General features: G+C 47.4%; 1 protein-coding gene across 1 annotated transcript; it reads left to right on the top strand.

Annotated features, from left to right (window-relative positions):
• Positions 1-6: 6 nt before the first annotated feature.
• Positions 7-19,515, top strand: GGA3 (golgi associated, gamma adaptin ear containing, ARF binding protein 3). The gene is made up of 17 exons (XM_042032512.1): positions 7-103; positions 5,455-5,539; positions 6,267-6,342; positions 6,797-6,895; positions 7,678-7,801; positions 8,583-8,686; positions 9,213-9,293; positions 10,215-10,352; positions 11,349-11,430; positions 11,890-12,006; positions 12,934-13,203; positions 13,778-13,845; positions 14,223-14,545; positions 15,017-15,282; positions 15,466-15,635; positions 15,965-16,075; positions 17,287-19,515. The coding sequence occupies exons 1-17, from the start codon at positions 64-66 to the stop codon at positions 17,395-17,397; spliced, it is 2,265 nt and encodes a 754-aa protein (XP_041888446.1). The 5' UTR covers positions 7-63; the 3' UTR covers positions 17,398-19,515.
• Positions 19,516-20,088: the final 573 nt, after the last annotated feature.

The raw sequence follows: 20,088 nt of genomic DNA, 5'->3' as shown, positions 1-20,088 counted from the left end.
GGCGCCGCCCCCCTCGCGCGGCTCTCGCGCGGGCGGGGCGGGGCCCCGGGTCGCTCCGGCAACATGGCGGAGGCTGAGGGGGAGAGCCTGGAGTCGTGGCTGAGTGAGTACCGCGGGCGCGGGGGCACCGCCCGCCCCCCTCCGGCACCGTCCGACCCCAGGCCCCGCCCCCCCCCCGGCCCCCCACCCCCTTCCCATCACCTCCCTGCAGCCTTCGGTCGCCCGACTCCGCCGCCCCCCTCAGCCGGGCGGGCGTCCCGGGGAGGCCGGGGGGGTGTCAGCGCCTTAGGGACGGGTTGGCACAGCCCCCCCCGGGCGCGGGGGAGTTTCAGCACACCGGGCACCGGGGCTCAGCACGCCGGGGATGCGGCGTCCCGGAGGAAGAGCCGGGGCCGCCCCTCCCGGCGGTCACCTCGGTGCGGGGCGCGGCAGCGGGTGGGGGCCGGTAGCAGCTCCCCGTGGGAGATGCGGGCGGCTCTGCAGCTCGCCGTGCTCTGCACCTGCTTTTTCTTGTCCGTAAAGGGTCACGGTTCGTGTTTGTCCCTCCCGTCTCTTCCCTTGCCTGGGTTGTGGCCAGCCGAGTGTACAGCCTGAGTGCCGTTCCTGAGGTTCAGAACTGTGGGGTTTCCCAGATGAATTGTATTCATGTGTTACACAACTGTGATTTTCAAGCAGACGAATCCTTCTTTATGCCTGGCTGCAGTTTCACGGTAGTTGTGGACATCCATTCTGTACAAGCTGGAATATATCAAAACCCTTTGTCAGGATAAGGTATCTTAAAGGTTAGAGGGGACAAACCTCCGTTGTCTGTTGATGCCCAGCCCCTTCTGAGTGTCTTCTGTCTGTGTGTCTGTCCGTGCTGCCCATGGCATTTCAGCTCTGGCTATACAGAACACAGGGATGTGATTCCTGAATGAATCAGTCATAACTGTAACCGGTTTTTGTATATTCCACACACAGGAGCTCCTGCTGCTGTCCCTGGGAGGCCATCCTGCTCATCATAGCCTGTTGCCTTGATTTTCTTCTTTTTGTTTTAATAGTTATTTGTTTAATTATGGCAGGAAGTGAAGTTCCAAGTAGTCAGGCACTGGGCAAACAGCAGAAGATGGTCATTACCCCAAATACCTCAGAGTGCAAAACCTGTTACCCTTGGAGCTATCCTTCCATCAACAAGACTAGATAATTCTCCTTCTTTCTTGGTATTTTTATATAAAATTCAAACATGTACATGCTGTCATGATCTGTTATACGAGTTACTGGCTGAAAGATGTTTTCAGCTCTTCTCATTTTAGCTCAATCCCTTCTGTCCCCTTACCGTTTTTGCTCCTCCTCTGAACTCCCACAATTTGTCAATATCTTTTGTTGTAGCCAGTGAGACACAAGAAGGAACACCCACATCCCTTCCTTGCAATCTTCCTCTGAGGAGAGCTGATTCACCCAGTTCAGTTTGTGTGTCAAAATATCTCTAGTAGGAAGGATATTTTGGGTTGTATAGCCTGGAATGTTTCCTGACTGCTTGTTTTGTGGGGATATTTCTTTAATTGAGGAAGTTAAGGGACAGGTGATCTGTCCTTGGCCAAGAGGTTAAAGGGAAGAGTTGCAAAGGCCTTACTCACTGTGAGAAGAATTGCAGCGAGCCTGATTGCAGAGGGGCACACGTTTTTCAAGGCTTGAGTGCTGCTCTCTGATTTAGGAGGATGCTTTTATGCCAGGTCACTGCTACAGTGATCGCTGCTGGTGCGGCTGTATCGCCCCTCCCATCGCAGGGAGCGCGGTGCCTTCCGTGCCCAGGAGTTACCGGCGGAGTCGGGAGGCCGGGCAGGCAGAGCTGGTGCAGCTCCCGGCTTTCACCTGCCTTCCCGAGGGTTTTTTTTTTCTGTGATCATCACAAAGCTGTGGCTAATGCCAGCCTTGACGGTGTGCCATGCTGTGCCCTTCCTAAAGAGAATGGCTCAGCAGCACAGCCAACTTCCCAGCCATGGGAAGATGGAGAATTTCTTACTGAAAATGTTGGGGTTTTTTCCTGCGGTGGTGTGCAGCCTCCTGCTGCCCTGCCTCTGGCATCAGGTGGAGTCACAGACCCATGAAGTAACATCATCCTCGTGTCCAGCTGCTGCAGCAAGATCTGCGCCTCAGCCAGTGATGATCTGGCATCTGCATGTCCTGCCTCATTCCAGGCAGCTGGGATGAGAGAAGGTGATCCTTCCTGTTCCCTCCTGGCTGGCAGGCTCTGCTTCTGCACTGAGATGAAACAGAAGAAGGTTAGGAGATAATGTCAGTTGTACAAACACAGCTGGAGCCTTTGACTCCAATGCTGCTTTTTCTGCTGCATCCAGAAGGAAGCTTCTTATATCCCACTCATGTCAGGCTAAGGCAGTGTTCCACTGTGGAACAGATACAAATGCATAAAATATTATAATTGTCTTAATTTCTTTTTTCCTTGGGTTTTCTGTCTCAGCATTCTTTTCTGCCCAGGGATGCAAACAGAGTCTGACTGTTAGACTGGACTTGCCCGGGCTGGGGATTCCCAATTCATAGGCTAAGCCTGACCTGGGGAAACTCTTTGTTGGGGTGGCTTTTGTCTCATTTCAGTAGAGAAGTGAACCCAGGAAAACAGGAGCATTCATTACCAGCCAGTTAATGGTCTGTGGTTCTCTTCATTCCAGCTGCTCTGTGGTTCTCTGCGTTCCAGCATCATTTCTCTCTAGAGAAAACGAACACCTTTGTTTCATATCTAATTATTAATCTGAATGTTGCCTCATTAGCATTTCAGTCTGGCAGAGCACCTGAGGGCTGAGTGGCTCTGATGCTCGGGGTGGGTGTGAAGCAGCTTTGTTTGTCCTGAGCACATTAAAAAAAAGCTGAAAACTGAGGCAAAAGTGCTAGCAGGACTGGGGTAGTGCCAATTGCTAATTTAGATTCATGTGGTTGCCAGTGTGAAATGGGATTTTCAGGAGGGGACCAGGTGGACAAGTGTCTCTGGAAGCAAATAACTGGTACCAAATGGGCCTTGGTTGGCAGTTTCAACAGAAAAGCCAAGGACTTGGTATTCCAGAGCACCAACTCTTCATCCTGGAGTGAATCCTTTCACATAAGGGTTGAAGCATATTTATAAAGCAGCACAGATGAGCTCCTTGCCCACATTTTAAGCATTCTTCAAAAAAATAGAGGATTTTAAGTCACAACTTGATAGACGTGACACAGCTTCCTGTGGGGCAGACCTGAAAAGGTGAAGTGAGGTGATTCTGCTCTGCTGGAATGCTGAGTTCATGTGGCTGTGCTGAGACTGGGAACAGGTATCCATACACCCTGTTGTGTTGTGTCATGCAAACACACCAATCTCCAGAGCCAGGGCAAGACTTGTGATCAAGCTCATTAACTTTTATGAACCAAGGCTTCACATGGAAGTTTTATGGATGTTGGAAATAGGGAGTTTCTTCATGTGGAGCAGCACTTCCCTTTGGCAGTCACTCTCTCCTTCTGAGGCTTCACTGTCTTCGTGTGAGAGCTTTTGCAGAAAAAAACTTAGATGAGTCTGAGAGCATGAAATAATCCAGTGTCATTGGAAAAAATTTTTGGAGATACTTGGAACAGCTTTAAAATTAACACTTGGAGCATGGAAATGTTGGTTACATTTTCATGTTTGTACCACATCATTTTCCTAATTTCAGGCTGTGCAGCCAACAGAGTCCGTTTGGTTGTGTGTCCATATCTGTTTCTGCTCCTCCTGCATTTATTAAGTAAATTCCCTTAATTCCAGCCTGGAACTGAGTGTTTTTCTTCTGGGGCTGCCGAGCACAAGAGGTGCTTTGGAGCACCAAACCACCACGGTGCTGTTTGACTTGCATGAAGAGGCTTTAGATTGTTGTAAGTCCATGGTTTCATGATGCTTCCAGGATGTTCAGCAGTTGGAAATGTGGTAATAAGGTTTAGGTGCCACATGTTTGGAACAGTTGTTTGGCTCTGCAGAAGTTGTCTTTTAAACTGAGCCTCCCTTGAATCTCTTGAGTTTAAGACCAGCCTGTAGCTGGTTCTTAGGATGTGATCCTGCAGTTATTCCTCCTTAGTTCTACAGGATGTGATCCTGCAGTTATTCCTCCCTGGCTGCTGTCTTTGCTTGTCTAGGGTCACAGGAAGACCAGCAGCAGGCACAGAGATTCGCCTGTGGAGTATTTTACATGCAATCCATGGAAAATTTACTTGCTCTACAAGTATCATTCAGTGAGGAGGAAAACCTGAGCAAACCTTGCAGTATGGGCACAGTAGGAGGGCTGAGGTGCACTGGGAAAGGGAGGGTTTGGAGTTTTAAAGCAGCTGGTTTTATCTGTCTCTGGAAAGGTAAAAGGATACATTTTAATGATGATAAAAAATGACACTTGGTAATGCAACATGTGTTTGTTTTGTTATACTTCCCTCTGAGATGAAAGTACAGGGATATGTGTGGGGCTTTTTCCTGCTCTTCATCCCTGCTCTGTACTATCTGACTAAGCAGTATTTTATTTTCTAAACCTCTTTCTGTTATGTTAAAAATTTGAGGAAGGTTTCTTAAATGCCAGCTCATAGATATACATAGATATTTAGGGACGGGTACAGTGCATTGTTTCTTCCCTTACAAGAAAAAAAACCCCATAATGTTTGGTCGTCTTGGCTTAAGATCTCCTGTAAATTCATTGCTGCATCAGGGTTAAGTAAAATATATGGAGAAGATGCATTCATAACCAAAGAGATGCTGATAGCCTCACTACTCTGCAATCAGTACAGTCAGTGAGGTCCTGCTGCTTAAGGGAGGATCCTTCAGGAGCCTGAAATAGCCCTGTCAGTAAAGCATCGATCTCTTGGCTTCAGCATGTAGGGTTTGAGTTCCTGATCAGGTGCAGGCTGCAGTGTTTATTACTTGCAAGAAGAACTCAACATATAATAATAAATTTCAGTCATAAATCCCAGGAGAAATGCTAAGGCATCAATCAAATCAGCTGGCACTCCAAAAGCAGGTGCTAATGCTAAATGAGTGATATTAAACAGCTGATGTTCCAGCTCTTGCTTCTGCAAAATTCCCAGGGAATACAAAAATAATTTCATATGTAGAAAATGTGAGGGTTTAACCTTTAAAGAGTTTAATGTTACAGCCAAATAGAAAGAGACAGCATTTCAGGCAGAGGAAGCTGTGAGCTGAAATCTTTTATCTTGTGCTCTCATTGAGGATATGGGAATAACCTGTTTCTAAATACTTGAGATTTGGCACCTGTTTTCTTTTGAAAGCGGTGGTTCTTACTGGATGTTTGGATGTCTCAACTTGGGCACACCCTTTTCCCTGAACAGACATACCATGTGTGAATTTCTTTCTCCTTTTTTAGAGCTGGCAATGGATGTCAGATGCTTTTCTCTAAGAAATGTGTGACCTTTTATACTGTTTCTTCTCTTGATTGGTAATATGTTCTCTTTTCCTTGCCAAAGATAAAGCCACCAACCCATCTAACAGGCAAGAAGACTGGGAATACATCATTGGATTCTGTGACCAGATCAACAAGGAACTTGAAGGGTGGGTGTTCCAAACTGCTCTAGACTTAATAAATTAACATTCACCGTTTAAAGTGTGAAATTCCATCATCAAACATTTACATTTTCTTTTATATATACTGATATCACAAGGCAGAGCTGGCTACAACAGAGAGAAGATGCTGCCTCTCCTGTGAAAGGCAGCGTGGCTAATCCAGACTGAGCACTGGGAAACTGGGAATTCTGAATCTGCTTCTAATTTCAGCTTCTGCAGCTCCAGGGTTCTCATCTGGCCAAAATTATTCCATTTGACAGTCTATAAAATTGGGTTATCACTGATAGTGCTGGTGGGGCTTCGCATCTTTAAAATCCTTATTGGACTTAACTGAGGAAACCTCCTGGCTCACAGCATTCGTGAGAGCTAAGGAAGAAGTGTTTTGTTCTGAAAAAAGGAAACAAATGCAAGAGTAATGATTTCCTGGGCTAGGGCCTGTACTGGCAATTGTTTGGTCCGTCCCAAGGAGGAATCTGGAATTGCTGGCTCAGACTACCAGCCCTCTCTTCCTTTCATGCATGCAAACAGCCAGGCTTACGAAGTTACCATGAACATTTTTTGTTAGCCTTTGTGATGGAAAAATAAAAGTATTTAATGGCATTTCCCTTTGATTATGTGGAAGACACTTTGTTTAAACAGCAGAATTTGTGAAAGTGTGAAAATCCTTCCTGGTGTTTACCTGCTCTGTTTGTAACGGGGCTCTGCTCTGTTCCAGGCCACAGATAGCTGTCAGACTCCTGGCTCATAAAATCCAGTCACCACAGGAATGGGAGGCAGTCCAAGCCTTGACAGTAGGTAGTCCTTACCCCTCCTCTTAAATCCAGGCATGTATCCTATGGCATCACCTGTGTGGAGTAGGGGGGGCACAGGGAGTGTCCATGGGGTCAGCTGGGGGCTGAGTTCCCTGATCCCCGGGAGGGAGTGGGAAGTGGGAGGGAGCACAGTTCCGTCTCTAAAGTGTCCAGAAACAGCTCTGGTTTAGTTTGAGCTGCTTTCCTTTGTTATCTTCAGGCAAGATTTGTGTTCATTGTTAAGACCAAATATCAAGACCCAGATACACCTGGCTGAGGGTGGGACACCAGCCTGTCTTCATGTGTCGTCCCTAAAGATGGGAGATTGATGTCTGCATGGAGCAGGAATACTTGGCCCACTGACAGGGGCCCTTCACCTCCCCTCTAAGCAGAACACACACTGTTATTTTAGGGTTTTGCTGATTCAGCCCCTGTTTCTGTTCCTTGAATGCAGGTGCTGGAAGCTTGTATGAAGAATTGTGGGAGAAGATTTCATAATGAAGTTGGGAAGTTTCGCTTTTTAAACGAGTTAATAAAAGTTGTGTCTCCAAAGGTTAGTCCCTGAACCTTATGGCTGTAGCTACTTTTTGATCTCTGTAAGCTAAAGGCAGCATCCAAAATATTTGCAGTGTTCTGTCTGGCTCATTGCACTTATTAGTCTATATTCAAGAGCATTTATTAGCTAAGCTCTTGTTGTTTGGGGGTTTTTTATGCCTTACTAAATTTCTCAGGAAGTCGTACTTATGTGCCATCACTATGCAGTCTCTGGGCTGTTCCAATTCTTCAGGTAACTCAAGGGCTTCTAAAACTTTGGCTGTGTTGTTTTAAAAAACAGAACTCCAGTGGTGGTGGAAGAGAAGTGTGATGCAGAGGTTAAAACAAGAGGTTTGACAACACACCATGGAGTTCTAGTCCTCATTCTGCTGACTTGCTGTGTAAAGAGTGCTTGGCTAAGTCCCTCAACATTCATGATGAGTTTAATGTGCTGAAAATCTTCCCTATGGCGTGATTGATGCAGCAATGCATTCCTACATTCTCTCCCATAAGACAGGGGAGGGGGTGGTTCTCTGTATTGCTGTAATTTTTAAATAGCAAAATCCTGGAGCTAGCAGAATAGCTGCTTTTTCTTTTGTTGAAGATAATCACAAAGCTTCTCTTCACTGTTATTTCAAATCTATTAGAGGAGCAGTTTTTCCTCCTAGTGAGATGTACCTCAGGCCATCTTGGAACTTGGATCATACACCTTGTAATGTATATCACTGAGCTTCCACAAAGCTTTATTTTTAAAAAGGAATTAAGAACATGAAGAATTTGGATCCTTTTTTCCACCCTTAGTACCTGGGAGACCGAGTCTCAGAGAAGGTGAAGTCCAAAGTCATTGAATTGCTGTATAGCTGGACAGTGGCATTGCCAGAGGAATCCAAAATCAAGGATGCCTACTACATGCTGAAGAGACAAGGTAGGGAGTCAACTGCTCACTCATGCATTCTCTCCAGCCTTGGCTTTGAGCAAGAGCATCACAAAATCTACAGCTTCTAATTAAATGGGGTCAACACAAACTCTGAGGGGAGATAGAACAAGGGAGAAATTCTCTGAAAAGCTTTTCATTATGTGTAAATGCCTTGGGCAGGGTTGGGCTGGCTGTGTTAACTAAATTAATGAGATACCTTGCAAATACTTTTGTTTTGGTTTGAAGGGCCTTTTTTAAGTTGAATTTTTTATTTGGTGGAAGTAGTTATTAAATTATTTGAACAAGTCTAGTTGAAAGTGAAATAAGAGCTTCCAAGCAGCCTTTTGTGTTCTTTCAAATGAATGGCTTTGCAGCTGTACCTTTAGTTCAGCTGACACACATTTCTTGTGTAGGCACAGTGAAAAAAACTCAGTAGCTTCATAAGAAAAATTGATTCCATGGAAGCTCTGGAAACCATCCTGTCCTATGAGGACATACAGATTGCAAGTCATAACTGTCCCTTGCAGCACTGTGGATGGATAAACTAAAGGCTAAATGGGGCTGAAAATGGTTCCTCCCCTTCAGAGGGATAGTTTTAGCTCATGTTGTGGGATTGGGAGAACATCCAGGTGAAAGTCAGCTCAGGGATTTGGATGTATTGTTCACTGGAACAGCGTGGCAGTGTCAGGGGCAGATGTGTGTTGGCTTTGACAGCAGCCTGGGAGTACCTGTGTGCCCTGCCTGGTGTGAGGGTGTGTGCTGACCACAGGGGCTCCCGTTCTGTTTTCAGGGATTGTCATGTTTGATCCTGTGATTCCTGCAGACAGAACACTCATTCCTTCTCCACCACCTCGTCCCAAGAACCCGGTGTTTGATGATGAGGAGAAATCCAAGGTACAGTGAAGACTTGTGCCAAAATCACTAATGAAAAGTGATTACTCAGTGCACATTTGGAATAAGGAAGCAAAGTATAATAATGTGGCTTTTAGTTTTGGGGGGATGGTCTGTACTTTTGCAGAACTCACTGCTTTGTCCACCCGCTTAACCCAAAGTTCCAGTTAAGACCTTGTCTGTTTTACCATTATGGGGTTACTCCTGTTAAAGTGCCATCCTGCTGAAGTACTGGAAAGCAGAGAATGTTTCACACACAGGAGGAAAAATAACGTATGGGAGGAATAACTATCTGGTGTCAGAAGTCTCTGAGATTTCACAGAATATGTCCTGTGTAAAAGCAGGAATGCAGGAGCTCACATAGATAATAAACTCTAAATGACTCATGCTGGAGTCCTTGTAACTATGGAAGCTGTGTAAGCTTTGCAATACTGGGCTGTATCCCTTTTCCCCTGAATTGTTCACACAGATTCCTTTCCCTTTACCCAAGGGTCTTTATTTGTCTCCTGACTATCATCTTGTCTTTCAGCTTCTAGCCAAGCTGCTGAAAAGCAAAAACCCAGATGATTTACAAGAGGCCAACAAACTTATAAAATCCATGGTAAAAGAGGTAAGAAATTCCTGTAGGATTGGTTCAGGTCAGCAGTCTGCTTTCCAGGTTTTAAGCAATTTGACTTCAAATGGTGGAGAGCTTAGGATTTGGTCTCTAGCTTGTACCTGGGAGATGTTTGTGTCACAGAAGTGTCTACAGTTGGTGTCTCTGGTGGAGGATCAGGCAGGAATTGAATATCCCTTGTTGTAATTACCAGATTCCCATCACTCAAGATGGGATTTCATATCAAGGTTTGGTGGGAGCGTCGTGGTACCACCCCTGGATGCTGAGGACTGAGTCACTGGGCTTTCTCACAAACAAGTTCATGGAAACACCTTCCTGTTTGTAGAGCTGTGCTGCATCCACCCATGACAGTCATTCCAGTCTCTGGAGTCCAGGAAATGACTCACTGGGATTCTGGCAAATAAAAGGGTACCTTCTGGACTGTAGTGGTTGTATAGGTTACTAAAATATTTCCATTCAAGCTCCTCTTGTTCCCAGGGGAGACTCCTATGTCTTCAGTTGGAATCTCCAATCAGAGATGGGTGGACATTTTCCACCAGAGTGTGCATGTTGTTCCTAGTGAATTTTTTGCTTCAAACACATCTCTTTTGTTAAATGGCATCAAGTGAACAAAAAAAAAATCTTCTGAAAAGGTCAGAAAGGAATTTCTGGGAACTTTTTTAGCGGTGTAATTATACATTGAAGTCTATTTAATGAGACTTTTTCAAAATACGGGGTTGCCTGTAATTTCAGAATGGTGGTGAAAATAAAATATGCAAAGCTTCACGTGAACAAAGAAGGGTTTTGTTTGCTTTTTTCCTAGTTTAGCCTTAAATAGCCATCACTTGACACATTTACAGATAATATCTGTGGTTGTGTTACTGTGAACTTCTAGAGGCAAACTCACCCTTTCTGTCTGTGCTTTCCACCCTGAAGGATGAGGCTCGGATCCAGAAGGTGACAAAGCGCATGCACACGCTGGAGGAGGTGAACAACAACGTGAAGCTGCTGAATGAGATGCTGGTTCATTACAGCAAAGAGGACTCATCAGAGGCCGACAGGGAGCTCATGAAGGTGGGTCTGAGCTGCTCCTTCTTCCCAGTAGTCCTGGAGTCAGTCCTTTCTTACAGACTTGAGTTTTGCAGAGAATTACAAACACTGCAGTAAAATGGAGAGCAGTGGTGAGAAACAGGAGCAGTTGCTGCAAACAGCAGGCAAGAAAATATCCATGGTTTTAGTGCCTTTTACCAAAAGACTGGGTGGGGAGTAGCTCAGTTTCACATATGCTTGAAGTGAGGTGCAATTGTTCTCCAAAGGTGCATCGTGGCAGAACCAAGAAGCTGCAGTTTGTAATTCTGGATCCTATAGGGACACACGGATTGCAGGTTATAACTGTCCCTTGCAGCACTGTGGATGAATAAACTAAAGGCTGACTGGGGCAGGAAATAGTCCCCCCCCTTCAGAGGAAGAGTTTTAACTTGTGTTACAGGGTTAGGAGAACATCAGGAAAGTAAAAATCAAAACAGCCACCAGGGATGACTTGGTAGGCCCAGAGCCTTTAAGAGTTGCACATTATCTAATTAAAAAAATTAAACCCACTTATTTTTAACAGCAAGATCCTTAAACAGTGGTAAGAAGCTTAAGAAACTGGTTTGTTTCTGTGAACCATTTTGTTATTGCCACCTTTCTGCCGTGTGGTTACAGACTCAGTAGTGGTTGCAGCACAACTGAAGCCTAATTGCTGAAACAATATTCTGCTCTTCCTCAGGCTTTTAGGGACTACTACACAAGGAAGGAACATCTCTTTTAGACTAGAACTTGGCCGTAAGTGCTGATGTGAGGGAGGACTGAGAGATGTGTTGGAAATGCAGGTTGTGTTTAGACCCCAGGCTCATGTAACGCTGCTCAGCACTGTGAGCTGGGCAGGGAGGGCCATCCTGGCTGTGCAGCCACACTGGCATGGTCAGCGCAGTAAGACTGGTCTGTTCTGGGGGTTGTTCTGTGCTGACTGGTGCTGCTGGCAGTGGCTCCTGCCACAAAGTGAAATCTTTGTCCTAACCTGTCTTCCAGGAGCTCTACGAAAGGTGTGAAACCAAACGACGGACACTGTTCAAGCTGGCCAGTGAGACAGAGGATAATGACAGCAGTTTGGGTAAACTAAGCTACACCTGTCCTTTTTTAATTGCTTTGTGCTCCTTGCCCATGCAAAGGTTCAGCTGTAAAGTCACCTCCTCACTGTGGGTTCCCGTTGCTTTGGTAAAGGACAATCCTCTCTTTGTGCTTATCATTTCAGTTCAGGCAAGGACTGGATAGTAAAGGTGGTTCAGGAGGATGGGAACAATAATGGGGGACAGCTGCTGCTTTGGGAGGGGAAGAGGGTTGCTGTAAGGAACAACCTTGGGCTCATTTTTTCCTTGTTACTGCAATGTGTGTGGAGCTAGAAGAGGTTAGGGTATTGCTTAGAGAAGTGTGGCACAGGCAGAGTGATGGAGCTCATAGCCAAATATTCATGGTTTTTCTTGCTGATTATTTAGCTGACAACTGAGCACTCTCAGCATTAGTGGGAACAAAGTGACTGAAGCCTTGGAGGTAATTTTTGTCTCTCTTGTAGGGGATATTCTGCAGGCCAGTGACAATTTATCCCGTGTGATAAATTCCTATAAAAAAATAATAGAGGGGCAAGTGATCAATGGTGAAGTGGATCTCCCTGGGATGTCTGTAGTGGAAGGTGAGTTCCTGGGAAGCCAATTGTTTAATTTTTGAATCCTGCAGTTCTAAGTCTTTTGAACAATGTTTCCTGTTTTGTTAAAGTAGCTTTTGGTGGTTCTTGTGGCGAACAGTTTGTGAATCAGAGGGGGACAAGAAGGCTCCTGAGCAGTGGATAAACAATTCTGGACAGGAGCAGCAGTGCTGCAGCTTTGCATTCTCCATTGCTCAGTCCATATTACTGAAACCTTTGTGACATCAGTAGCAAACCTGCATCTGAGCAGTTTTTGTGGCCGGAAGTTCTCATACATTTTCCTCCCCACATTTGTCCTGTTTCTTAATGGTGATGTGTAAGAAAAAGATAATTTTATTAAAAACACAAGAGCTGGAGAGTAGGAGCTGGACCAGAGGTCCTTTTCCTGGTTTTGCCAGTAATTCCATTTGTGAATTCAGGCCAGTTGCCCACTTCACACTTCAGCTTCACCATTTAAAGCTCTGGACATGAGTGTGACAGAATTACCATTTGGGACTCAAACATTTGTGCTGCTGCCTGGCAGCATCTTACTGGGACAAGACTGTTCTAAATATGAAGATTGAGATGGTATGAATTTCCCTCAGCTCTCCAGCTCTCTGGTAGCCTTTGTTTATTATAATGCTGTAGGATCTCCCAAAGCCTTATCTGAGTTCAAAAAATTTTGAAGGGATCATGAATTGTGAAGCGCTGGGGAAGGAGCAGTGGTTGCAGCAGGTTTTCACATGGAAATTCTTTAAGTATCTCTGTTGATTTACATAGTCTGGACAGCAAATACCCTTGCTCTGTTACAAAGAGCCACAAGCTATGCTGAGATGAGGATCTAAACCATCTCTCTGCTAATTTCTTCTGCCCACTGGGTTTACTCTGAGCCTTTTGCCTTCTTTCCTAGTAGTGCTCTTCTCCTGTCCACTGCAGGGAGTAACTCCACCAGTAATCTCAACACCCTCATTGACCTTGCTGGACTGGACGTCACCAGCACCCCGCCACCTCCAATGCCACCCAGCAGCCTGGCACCAGCCCCCAGCACAGCCCCTGGCCCAGCTGAAATCCCCATCCTCCCTCCTCCTCCCCAGACATTGGCACCGCTGCGCAGCAGCTCCTCCGGCCAGGTGGAAACAGCACCCGCTCAGCAGGGCAGCACAACCAACTCCCTGTCCTTGCTGGATGAGGAGCTCCTGTGCTTGGGTAAGACACTGAGGGGCCTGCAAAAGGGCTGCTCAATCCATCCTAACAAAGGCTGCTTCTGTGTTCTCCATGTTCCTGGATTCCAGGGAATCCCTTGCATCATTCTGAATATTAGACTTCAGTGAGTCAGTATTAAAATCTCTTCCCAGAGCTGGCTGCAAGAAAGCAGCTGTTTAGTGCAATTGCTGTCTGATCTCCTGTTGGGTGATCCTGCTGGGTGTACAGGCTACACTAGTTTGGGACAGATTAAGCCCTGATTTTGTGGGTGTGCTAAAGGGAAGGTGCCTCAGAGAGGCTGTGCATGGGAGCCTGCAGGATGCCTGTTTGTAGAGCCCAGATGTGAGCAGCAGAAGGCAGTGCTAATCAGGATGGGTTAGAAGAGCTGGGTGCAGGGCATGACTGTTGGCTGCTGGTGCTGTCAGTCTCTTTTCCTCATCATAGACTTGCAGCCCATCTCAGTGTTTCATCAGGTTCTTGGGCTCTGGCAGAGGTGAATCAAGTTTTGATGGTACTGAAACAGCAGCCAAGGAATGACTCTGAGTTCATTTTCTCCTCCTATTGTTTCTCCCTCCAGGCCTGAATGACCCAGCCCCTGCAGCAGGGAAGGAGACCTCGGAAAACAACCAATGGAGCATGTTTGAGGTACAAAGGAGAAGTCTCAGAGAAGGGGAGGGAGGGATTGACATTGTGGGAGGTCTCTGTCACCTTGGAGAAGCATGTGATCACACACACAGGCAGAGGGGCAGTCTGGCTTAGCCCTAAAATAGGGATAGATGAGTTTAAACAGAGTAGGTATCCCTGAACCTGGCTTTCTCAGTGTCCTATCTGTCCCCATGATGTTAGTCCTTCCTTTGCTTAAATTACAGATCAGAAGTAGCCCTGACTTAGGCCACAGACTTTGCTGCTTGTCACCCAGCACCTGTTTTTGTGGTAAACCTCTGTCCTTCTGTAATAGAGCAGTGCCATTTCTGCATCAGGGGCAGCAGTGAGTTAGAGCATCTATCTGTCCTCTCTTTCAGAATGAGCAGTTGGACCTGGATTTCTTTAATCCGAAGATGGTGACTGTTGCTTGCAACCCTGCAGGGAACCCTCTTCTCCATCACACATCACAGACCACGTGTGGGACATCAGCCACGCTGCCTTCTGCTTTCCCAGCTTCCCAGACTGCTCCCAGCATCCCAGCACCAAACTCAGCACCATTTGTATTTCCTGCTGTCCCAGCTGCCCCTGCAGGGCCTCCTAAGACTATTCCAGCTGCTTCTGGGTACTTCAGCTCGTCTGTGGGGAGCAACATGCCACATAAGATGGATGCATTGGGACAACTCCTTGAAGAAGCCAAAGGGTAACCAAAAGTCCTGACTTTGCTTTGGCTCTGCAGTTAGAAAGCCAGGCTTGCTGCAGTGCCAGGTTCTGAGGCTGACTTTCAACTCTCTGGTTTGGTAGAGATGTGGGATTGGGATTTTTCTTCTCAGAGGTTTCAGTTTAAAAACTAATACAAGTTTCCCACCTCTGGGAGGGAAAGTCAGGCAGAGCACACAGCTGTACTGTTGCCTGATCCAAAGGTGTGGTGTGAAGGGGAATGAGCTGTTGAGGTACAGAGGCCTCATTTCCTTCTTGACTCAGAGAAGTGACCCCACCCCTACCACCACCCCTGTCCTTGTAGTTCTCCTCATGTGAGACTTGTGCAGAGTCACAGGCTCCAGCCTAGCTCCAGGCTGCTGCTTTGTCCTCGTGATGTGCTGTTATCTCTGTGTGTTGGAGAAATTCCTGCTTCACTTCCAGCTCCATTCGCCATGGCTTTTCTGTCTTGCAGGAGTGCCACCCAAGGCATGGCGACACCTGCAGTGTTCCCTGGGGTTACTTTGCCAACCACTGTCACCCCTGCCCCATTAGCAGCACCTGCAGGGCTGCCAGCCACTGCCTCTGGAGCCCCTCCAGCTCCCTTCCCAAGCAGCTGCACTGCTGGATCAGGAAGTCCTCTCTTCCAGCCGGCGTCATTCCAGCAGCAAGGCAGTCCCATGAAAGCACCTGAAATTTCTTTGGCCAACGTCCATGTTCCCTTGGAATCCATTAAACCCAGTAAGTATTTCAGGCTTTTCACCTTGCTCTGGACATTTTTTAAAGGCAAAGCTTCTTGGCAAAGCTCATGAAGTAGAGAGAAGGGATGAGCAGCTCCAGCTGAACATCCTGAACACCTGATGCTGCCTCAGCCCACCTGCTGCAGCACGAACCTGGATCCTCTCCCTTCTCTCTCTGTGGCAGGCAGTGCCCTGCCAGTGACAGCCTACGACAAGAACGGGTTCCGGATCCTGCTGCACTTTGCCAGGGAGTGCCCGCCAGGGCGCTCGGACGTGCTGGTCGTGGTGGTCTCCATGCTGAACACGGCGCCGCTGCCCGTGAGGAACATCGTGCTGCAGGCGGCCGTGCCCAAGGTAGGGACACACGGGACAGAGACTGCATCCAGGGAGGCCTGGCCATGGACTCAGGGACTGGGGACCTTGCCATAGGCTGTGCTGTGCCCCTTTCCAAAGCACAAAGGTTCTTGTCACGGGCAGAAAACACTGAACAGGATAAGCCAAGAACTGCCTGTTCCTATTGTGTTTTGCAAGCTGGGCTGGCTCTTGTTCCCTCATCCTCACTTGTGGGTTGATTCTCTTCCATTTGGATGTGTGCTGTTGTCCCCCCAGCCTGTGCATGCATCCTTCATTGTCCCCAAGGCAGGAGATCATCCCTGAGGTTCTGCTTTCTGTTTCACTTGCAGTCCATGAAAGTGAAGCTACAGCCACCCTCTGGCACTGAGCTGTCTCCGTTCAATCCCATCCAGCCGCCAGCTGCCATCACTCAGGTCATGCTTCTGGCAAATCCTGCGAAGGTGAGAGGGACAGTGGGATTTATCCTGCCTTCCTCAGACACATTTGATACCAGCTGAACTCTCTGGAGGGGTAGGACCAAACATTTGAGCAGCTACAGCTGTTCGTTCCTAAAAGTTTGGACTTGATGATCTTGGAGGTCTTTTCCAACCTTAATTATCTGTGATTCTAATGTGCCCTCTGGAGTGGTTACTATGGAATGTTGGTGTTTCAGTTCAGGGCTAGAGGAGGCTCTTCCCAGAAGTGTTTGGCAAGGAGAGGTGTGAGAAGGGGCACTACACCTCTCACAGCAAAAGGAGCAAGGATCATGTCAGGCACAGCTTTAAAGGATAGGAAAGCTGCATCAGGAGTTTGACTCCCGTGACTCCACTGAACGTGCCTGGCTTTGCTGATAATTAGATCAATGCTAAATTAACTGGTGCTGTAGCAGTACTTTTGATGAACCAACAGACAAATGTCAGGTCATGTCTGTTCCATCATTCTCTGAGGAAGTACCTGTGACCAGGGACACAACAGGGTTAACACTTTACTTTCTGCTGAGGATGCTGGGAGCAACTGAGAAGCTGTTTTTGCTTGCTGTAGTCACTCATTCAGTCAGCCAGCTCTGAAAGTCCAAAGCTGAAGGACTTTCTAATTGTTTGACAAATTAGATGTTTCTACTTGAGAATTACAACAGTGTCCTTCAAGTATCAGCTGACGGCTCTGAGATAGAAGGATGGATGTCAGAGGGGTTTAGTGGATGTTTAAAAACTTTGTGAGGTACATGGAGGTGCCCTCATTGAAGGGCTGCTTCCATCTCTTGCTTACTGTATTGCAAGGCATTTTTCAGAGCAGGAACTGTTTTATCTTCCTCCACATAATGAGGAATTTAATTTTGAAAATTTTGAACTTTTCCAGCAGCAGTCTTTAGGCTCTCTGGAGAGCAGCTGAGCAGCTGGCCACATCTGTGCAGTGTCTGCTCACAGGTCATTTATGCTTTTCTCCTTCTGCTCCATGCTAAGCAGTAAAGGTTTTTTGGTATAAAAAATGTAAGGTGAATAACTCAGGTTTGTAAATAGCTGAACTTAATGAACTTAACCTGAGCCCTCCTGCCCCTGCTCTGTACCACAAAAGTCTTGTGCTCTCTGTAGAGCTGTAACAGTGAAGTGTTTTGTTCGGGGCTGTTGAGCTGGGGCTGTTCTCATGTTGCTTTTGGGTTTTGTCTTTCCTGCAGGAGAAGGTGAGGCTGAGGTACAGACTGACCTTCACCCTGGGAGATCAGCCCAGCACAGAAGTGGGCGAAGTGGATCAGTTTCCCCCGGTAGAGCAGTGGGGGAATCTATGACCTTAGGACACTGCCAGAGACTCTGACAGGACCAGGGCAGGATCCCACAGGACTGGAACGGATGTGCCGTGGGGAGGGACACACATGCTATCCACTGGTGATGTTCAGCTTTGTTTACATGTCCTGACCACTCTGCTTGTAGCTTTAGTCCAGAATGTTGTGCCCCACATTGAAGGGGCCCTGGAACACTTATGCCAAGCATGAACTGAGTGGCAGCCAGTGACAGGCAGTGCTGGCTGCTTTTACCTTGACCTCTGGGTGAATCTGGTTCTATCTTCCACTCTATTAAACTTGAAGTTATTGTATTTTGAGGGGAGACCTGTCAGCAGAAGGGGATGTAGTTGGCTTTTCCTGCACTGCTGTCCAGAGATCCCGACAGGCTGTGGGGTGATGATGCCGCGAGCTCAGCGCAGAGCCCTCCCTGGGACTGTGACCTCCTTGTGCCACACGGGCCTGTGAGCATGCTGAGCAATAATGCTGCTCCGTGAGGGAATGCTTCCTTTTTTACACTGAAATAGCACTTAGCTCCCTTCCCCCTCTCCTGCTTCATTCCCAAGGGCCCGTGTAAGCAGCCCCTCGCTCCGTGTGTGCCACACTGCTGTACCTTTACTTGCTGTATTTATTTTACACTGCTGGCTGCCGCCCGGGGGTATCCATTTGGGGCAGCTAGGGCTGAGTTTTGTCTGCAAATGGTTACACTGGTTATTTTTTTGCCTTCATTGCATTCCATAGTGTGGGGAAAAGAGGAAATGCGTAGTGAGGGGAAAAGAGGGATGGAAGGTATTGGTCAGTATTGGAGGAGGACAGTACCTGGAGCACAGAACTGTCTTTACAATCACTAATCTGGGGCAGTGACTGAATCCAGGGGTAAGGAGAGATGCCTCTCATGTCCCCTCATGCAGGCAGTATTATTAGTATAGTTAAATACTGTGTTTTATTGGGCTGAGTACAGTGACCTACAAGATGTAAATAATAGAGCTGTAGGATATTAGAACAAGCAGGCAGAGGAAGGAAGAGGTTCCCCTGGGGGAGCCCCTGGGTTAATGCCCCATCTTCTTTGTTCCCTGTATTAAGTGGCAAAGTGCAATTGTGCCCACAAAGGGGAAAGCAGTTTTGCTGGACATCAGTGTTCTGTGCTAACAGAAGAGCTGATCCCTTAGCTACACTCTCCTAGAAGTAAGGTTCAAATCAGCAAAACTTGGTTCTAGCAGCCCTGTCCTTCTTCTCAGTTTCCAGTCTCAAGCAGTGCCTCAGTGAGCTCTGAGACAGCCCATTGTAAATTAATGGGGGTTTCTAACCCATTGACACAAGCACAGAGAGGTGCTTGGACAGTCCTTGGACACTCAGTTCTGCATTTCCAGCAGGGCTGTCAAGCAACAGCTCTTCTCAAATGTGGGAGCAGGACAGAGAAAAGCAGTACACAGGAAGAGGCTCCTGCCTTTTAGGAAAACTCCACGGGACATGAATGGTGGCTGTAAAACCATTGCTGCAAACACAGCTTGGAGTAACTTGTAGTTGAATTTTCTCTACTGTGCTGCAGAGTAAAAATCCCTAGAGATGAAAAACGCAGGGGATTCACAAGCCTGAGGCCCTCATCAGAGGCACCAGGCAGCTGCAGGAGCCCCTGAAGGTGGAATCCAAGCTTGTCCTGGTCTGCAGCCTGTGGAGACCTCAGCCTTGTGAGCTTCCTGATGTAGAAGGCAGGCGAGAGGGATGGTTTGTTCGGATTCTAAAGAAAGCTATTTCAAATCGATGGACTGGGAAATAAGGGACGAGGAGAGAATTCTTTCTGCATCAGACATGTTCTTGCCAGCACTTTAGACACGGTAGGCATGGGGGCAGTGCCTGGGTGGTATGTCCTGAGGAGCAGGGTCACTGCTTGCCCTGCCTGCACGTGGATCTCACTGTGACTTGGAGGAAGGCAGGAGAGCACAGGTGCTTTCTGTGAACAGAAACAGCGGACACGGCCACGCACCCCGGCCCTGCTGCTTTGGAAATTAAATTATGAATGTTCCTTGTCTGTAGGGTGAGGTTCCTGCTTCATCCCCAGCAGTCCTACCTGTACATACATCTCCAATGCATTTGTGCTGCTGCATGTTGAATAAATCATTTTCCCTACCTGGCTCTGTGCTCGCCCTTTCTCGTGACAGCTTCTGCAATGTGGGGCTGCTTCTGGAAAGCCTCAAACTGAAACTCGACTCAAGACCTTCCTAAGCAAAAATGGAGAAGCTGCTGTTTCTGAAACCCCACTGGTTTAAGAGGTGGCCTTCATTTCAGTTCTGGGTGTTAGAGGCAAAGAAAACATAAAATCCAAGGAAAAGTTGTAGTGAGGGTCACTTCACAAGGGGAGGGCTGCCAGGCCAAGCTGGAACAAGCAGCTGTAACATTTCGATGCAGCTCCTTCACAGAAGTTAAAAAAACATCTGTCATAGGTTAGCAAGCATAGTCCCGGAAGGGACGTCCTTGCTAAGGGGTGCTTACAGTTTCCTCTGGGAACTGATAGAACCTATCAGCTGGCCAGTTTGAATATGGACAATTCTCTAAGCCACTTAAAGTTGTGATCACCTCTGTGATCCACATTTAAGAATAGGCAAACTCCCCCTCCAAGCTCTCTCTCGTTTCCGGCACTGGGACAGGTGGCTGCGGGCCCCGAGTGGGGGCCAGCGGGCCCGGCCAGGCCCTGCTTGGGCC

The sequence above is a fragment of the Corvus kubaryi genome, unplaced genomic scaffold (assembly GCF_017639235.1).
Source record: "Corvus kubaryi isolate FWS band 111438036 unplaced genomic scaffold, C.kubaryi_AGA036_p1.0 37353, whole genome shotgun sequence".
Taxonomy (NCBI): Eukaryota; Metazoa; Chordata; class Aves; order Passeriformes; family Corvidae; genus Corvus; species Corvus kubaryi.
Note: the sequence above shows the minus strand (reverse complement) of the source record. Positions and strands in the feature narration are given on the sequence as shown.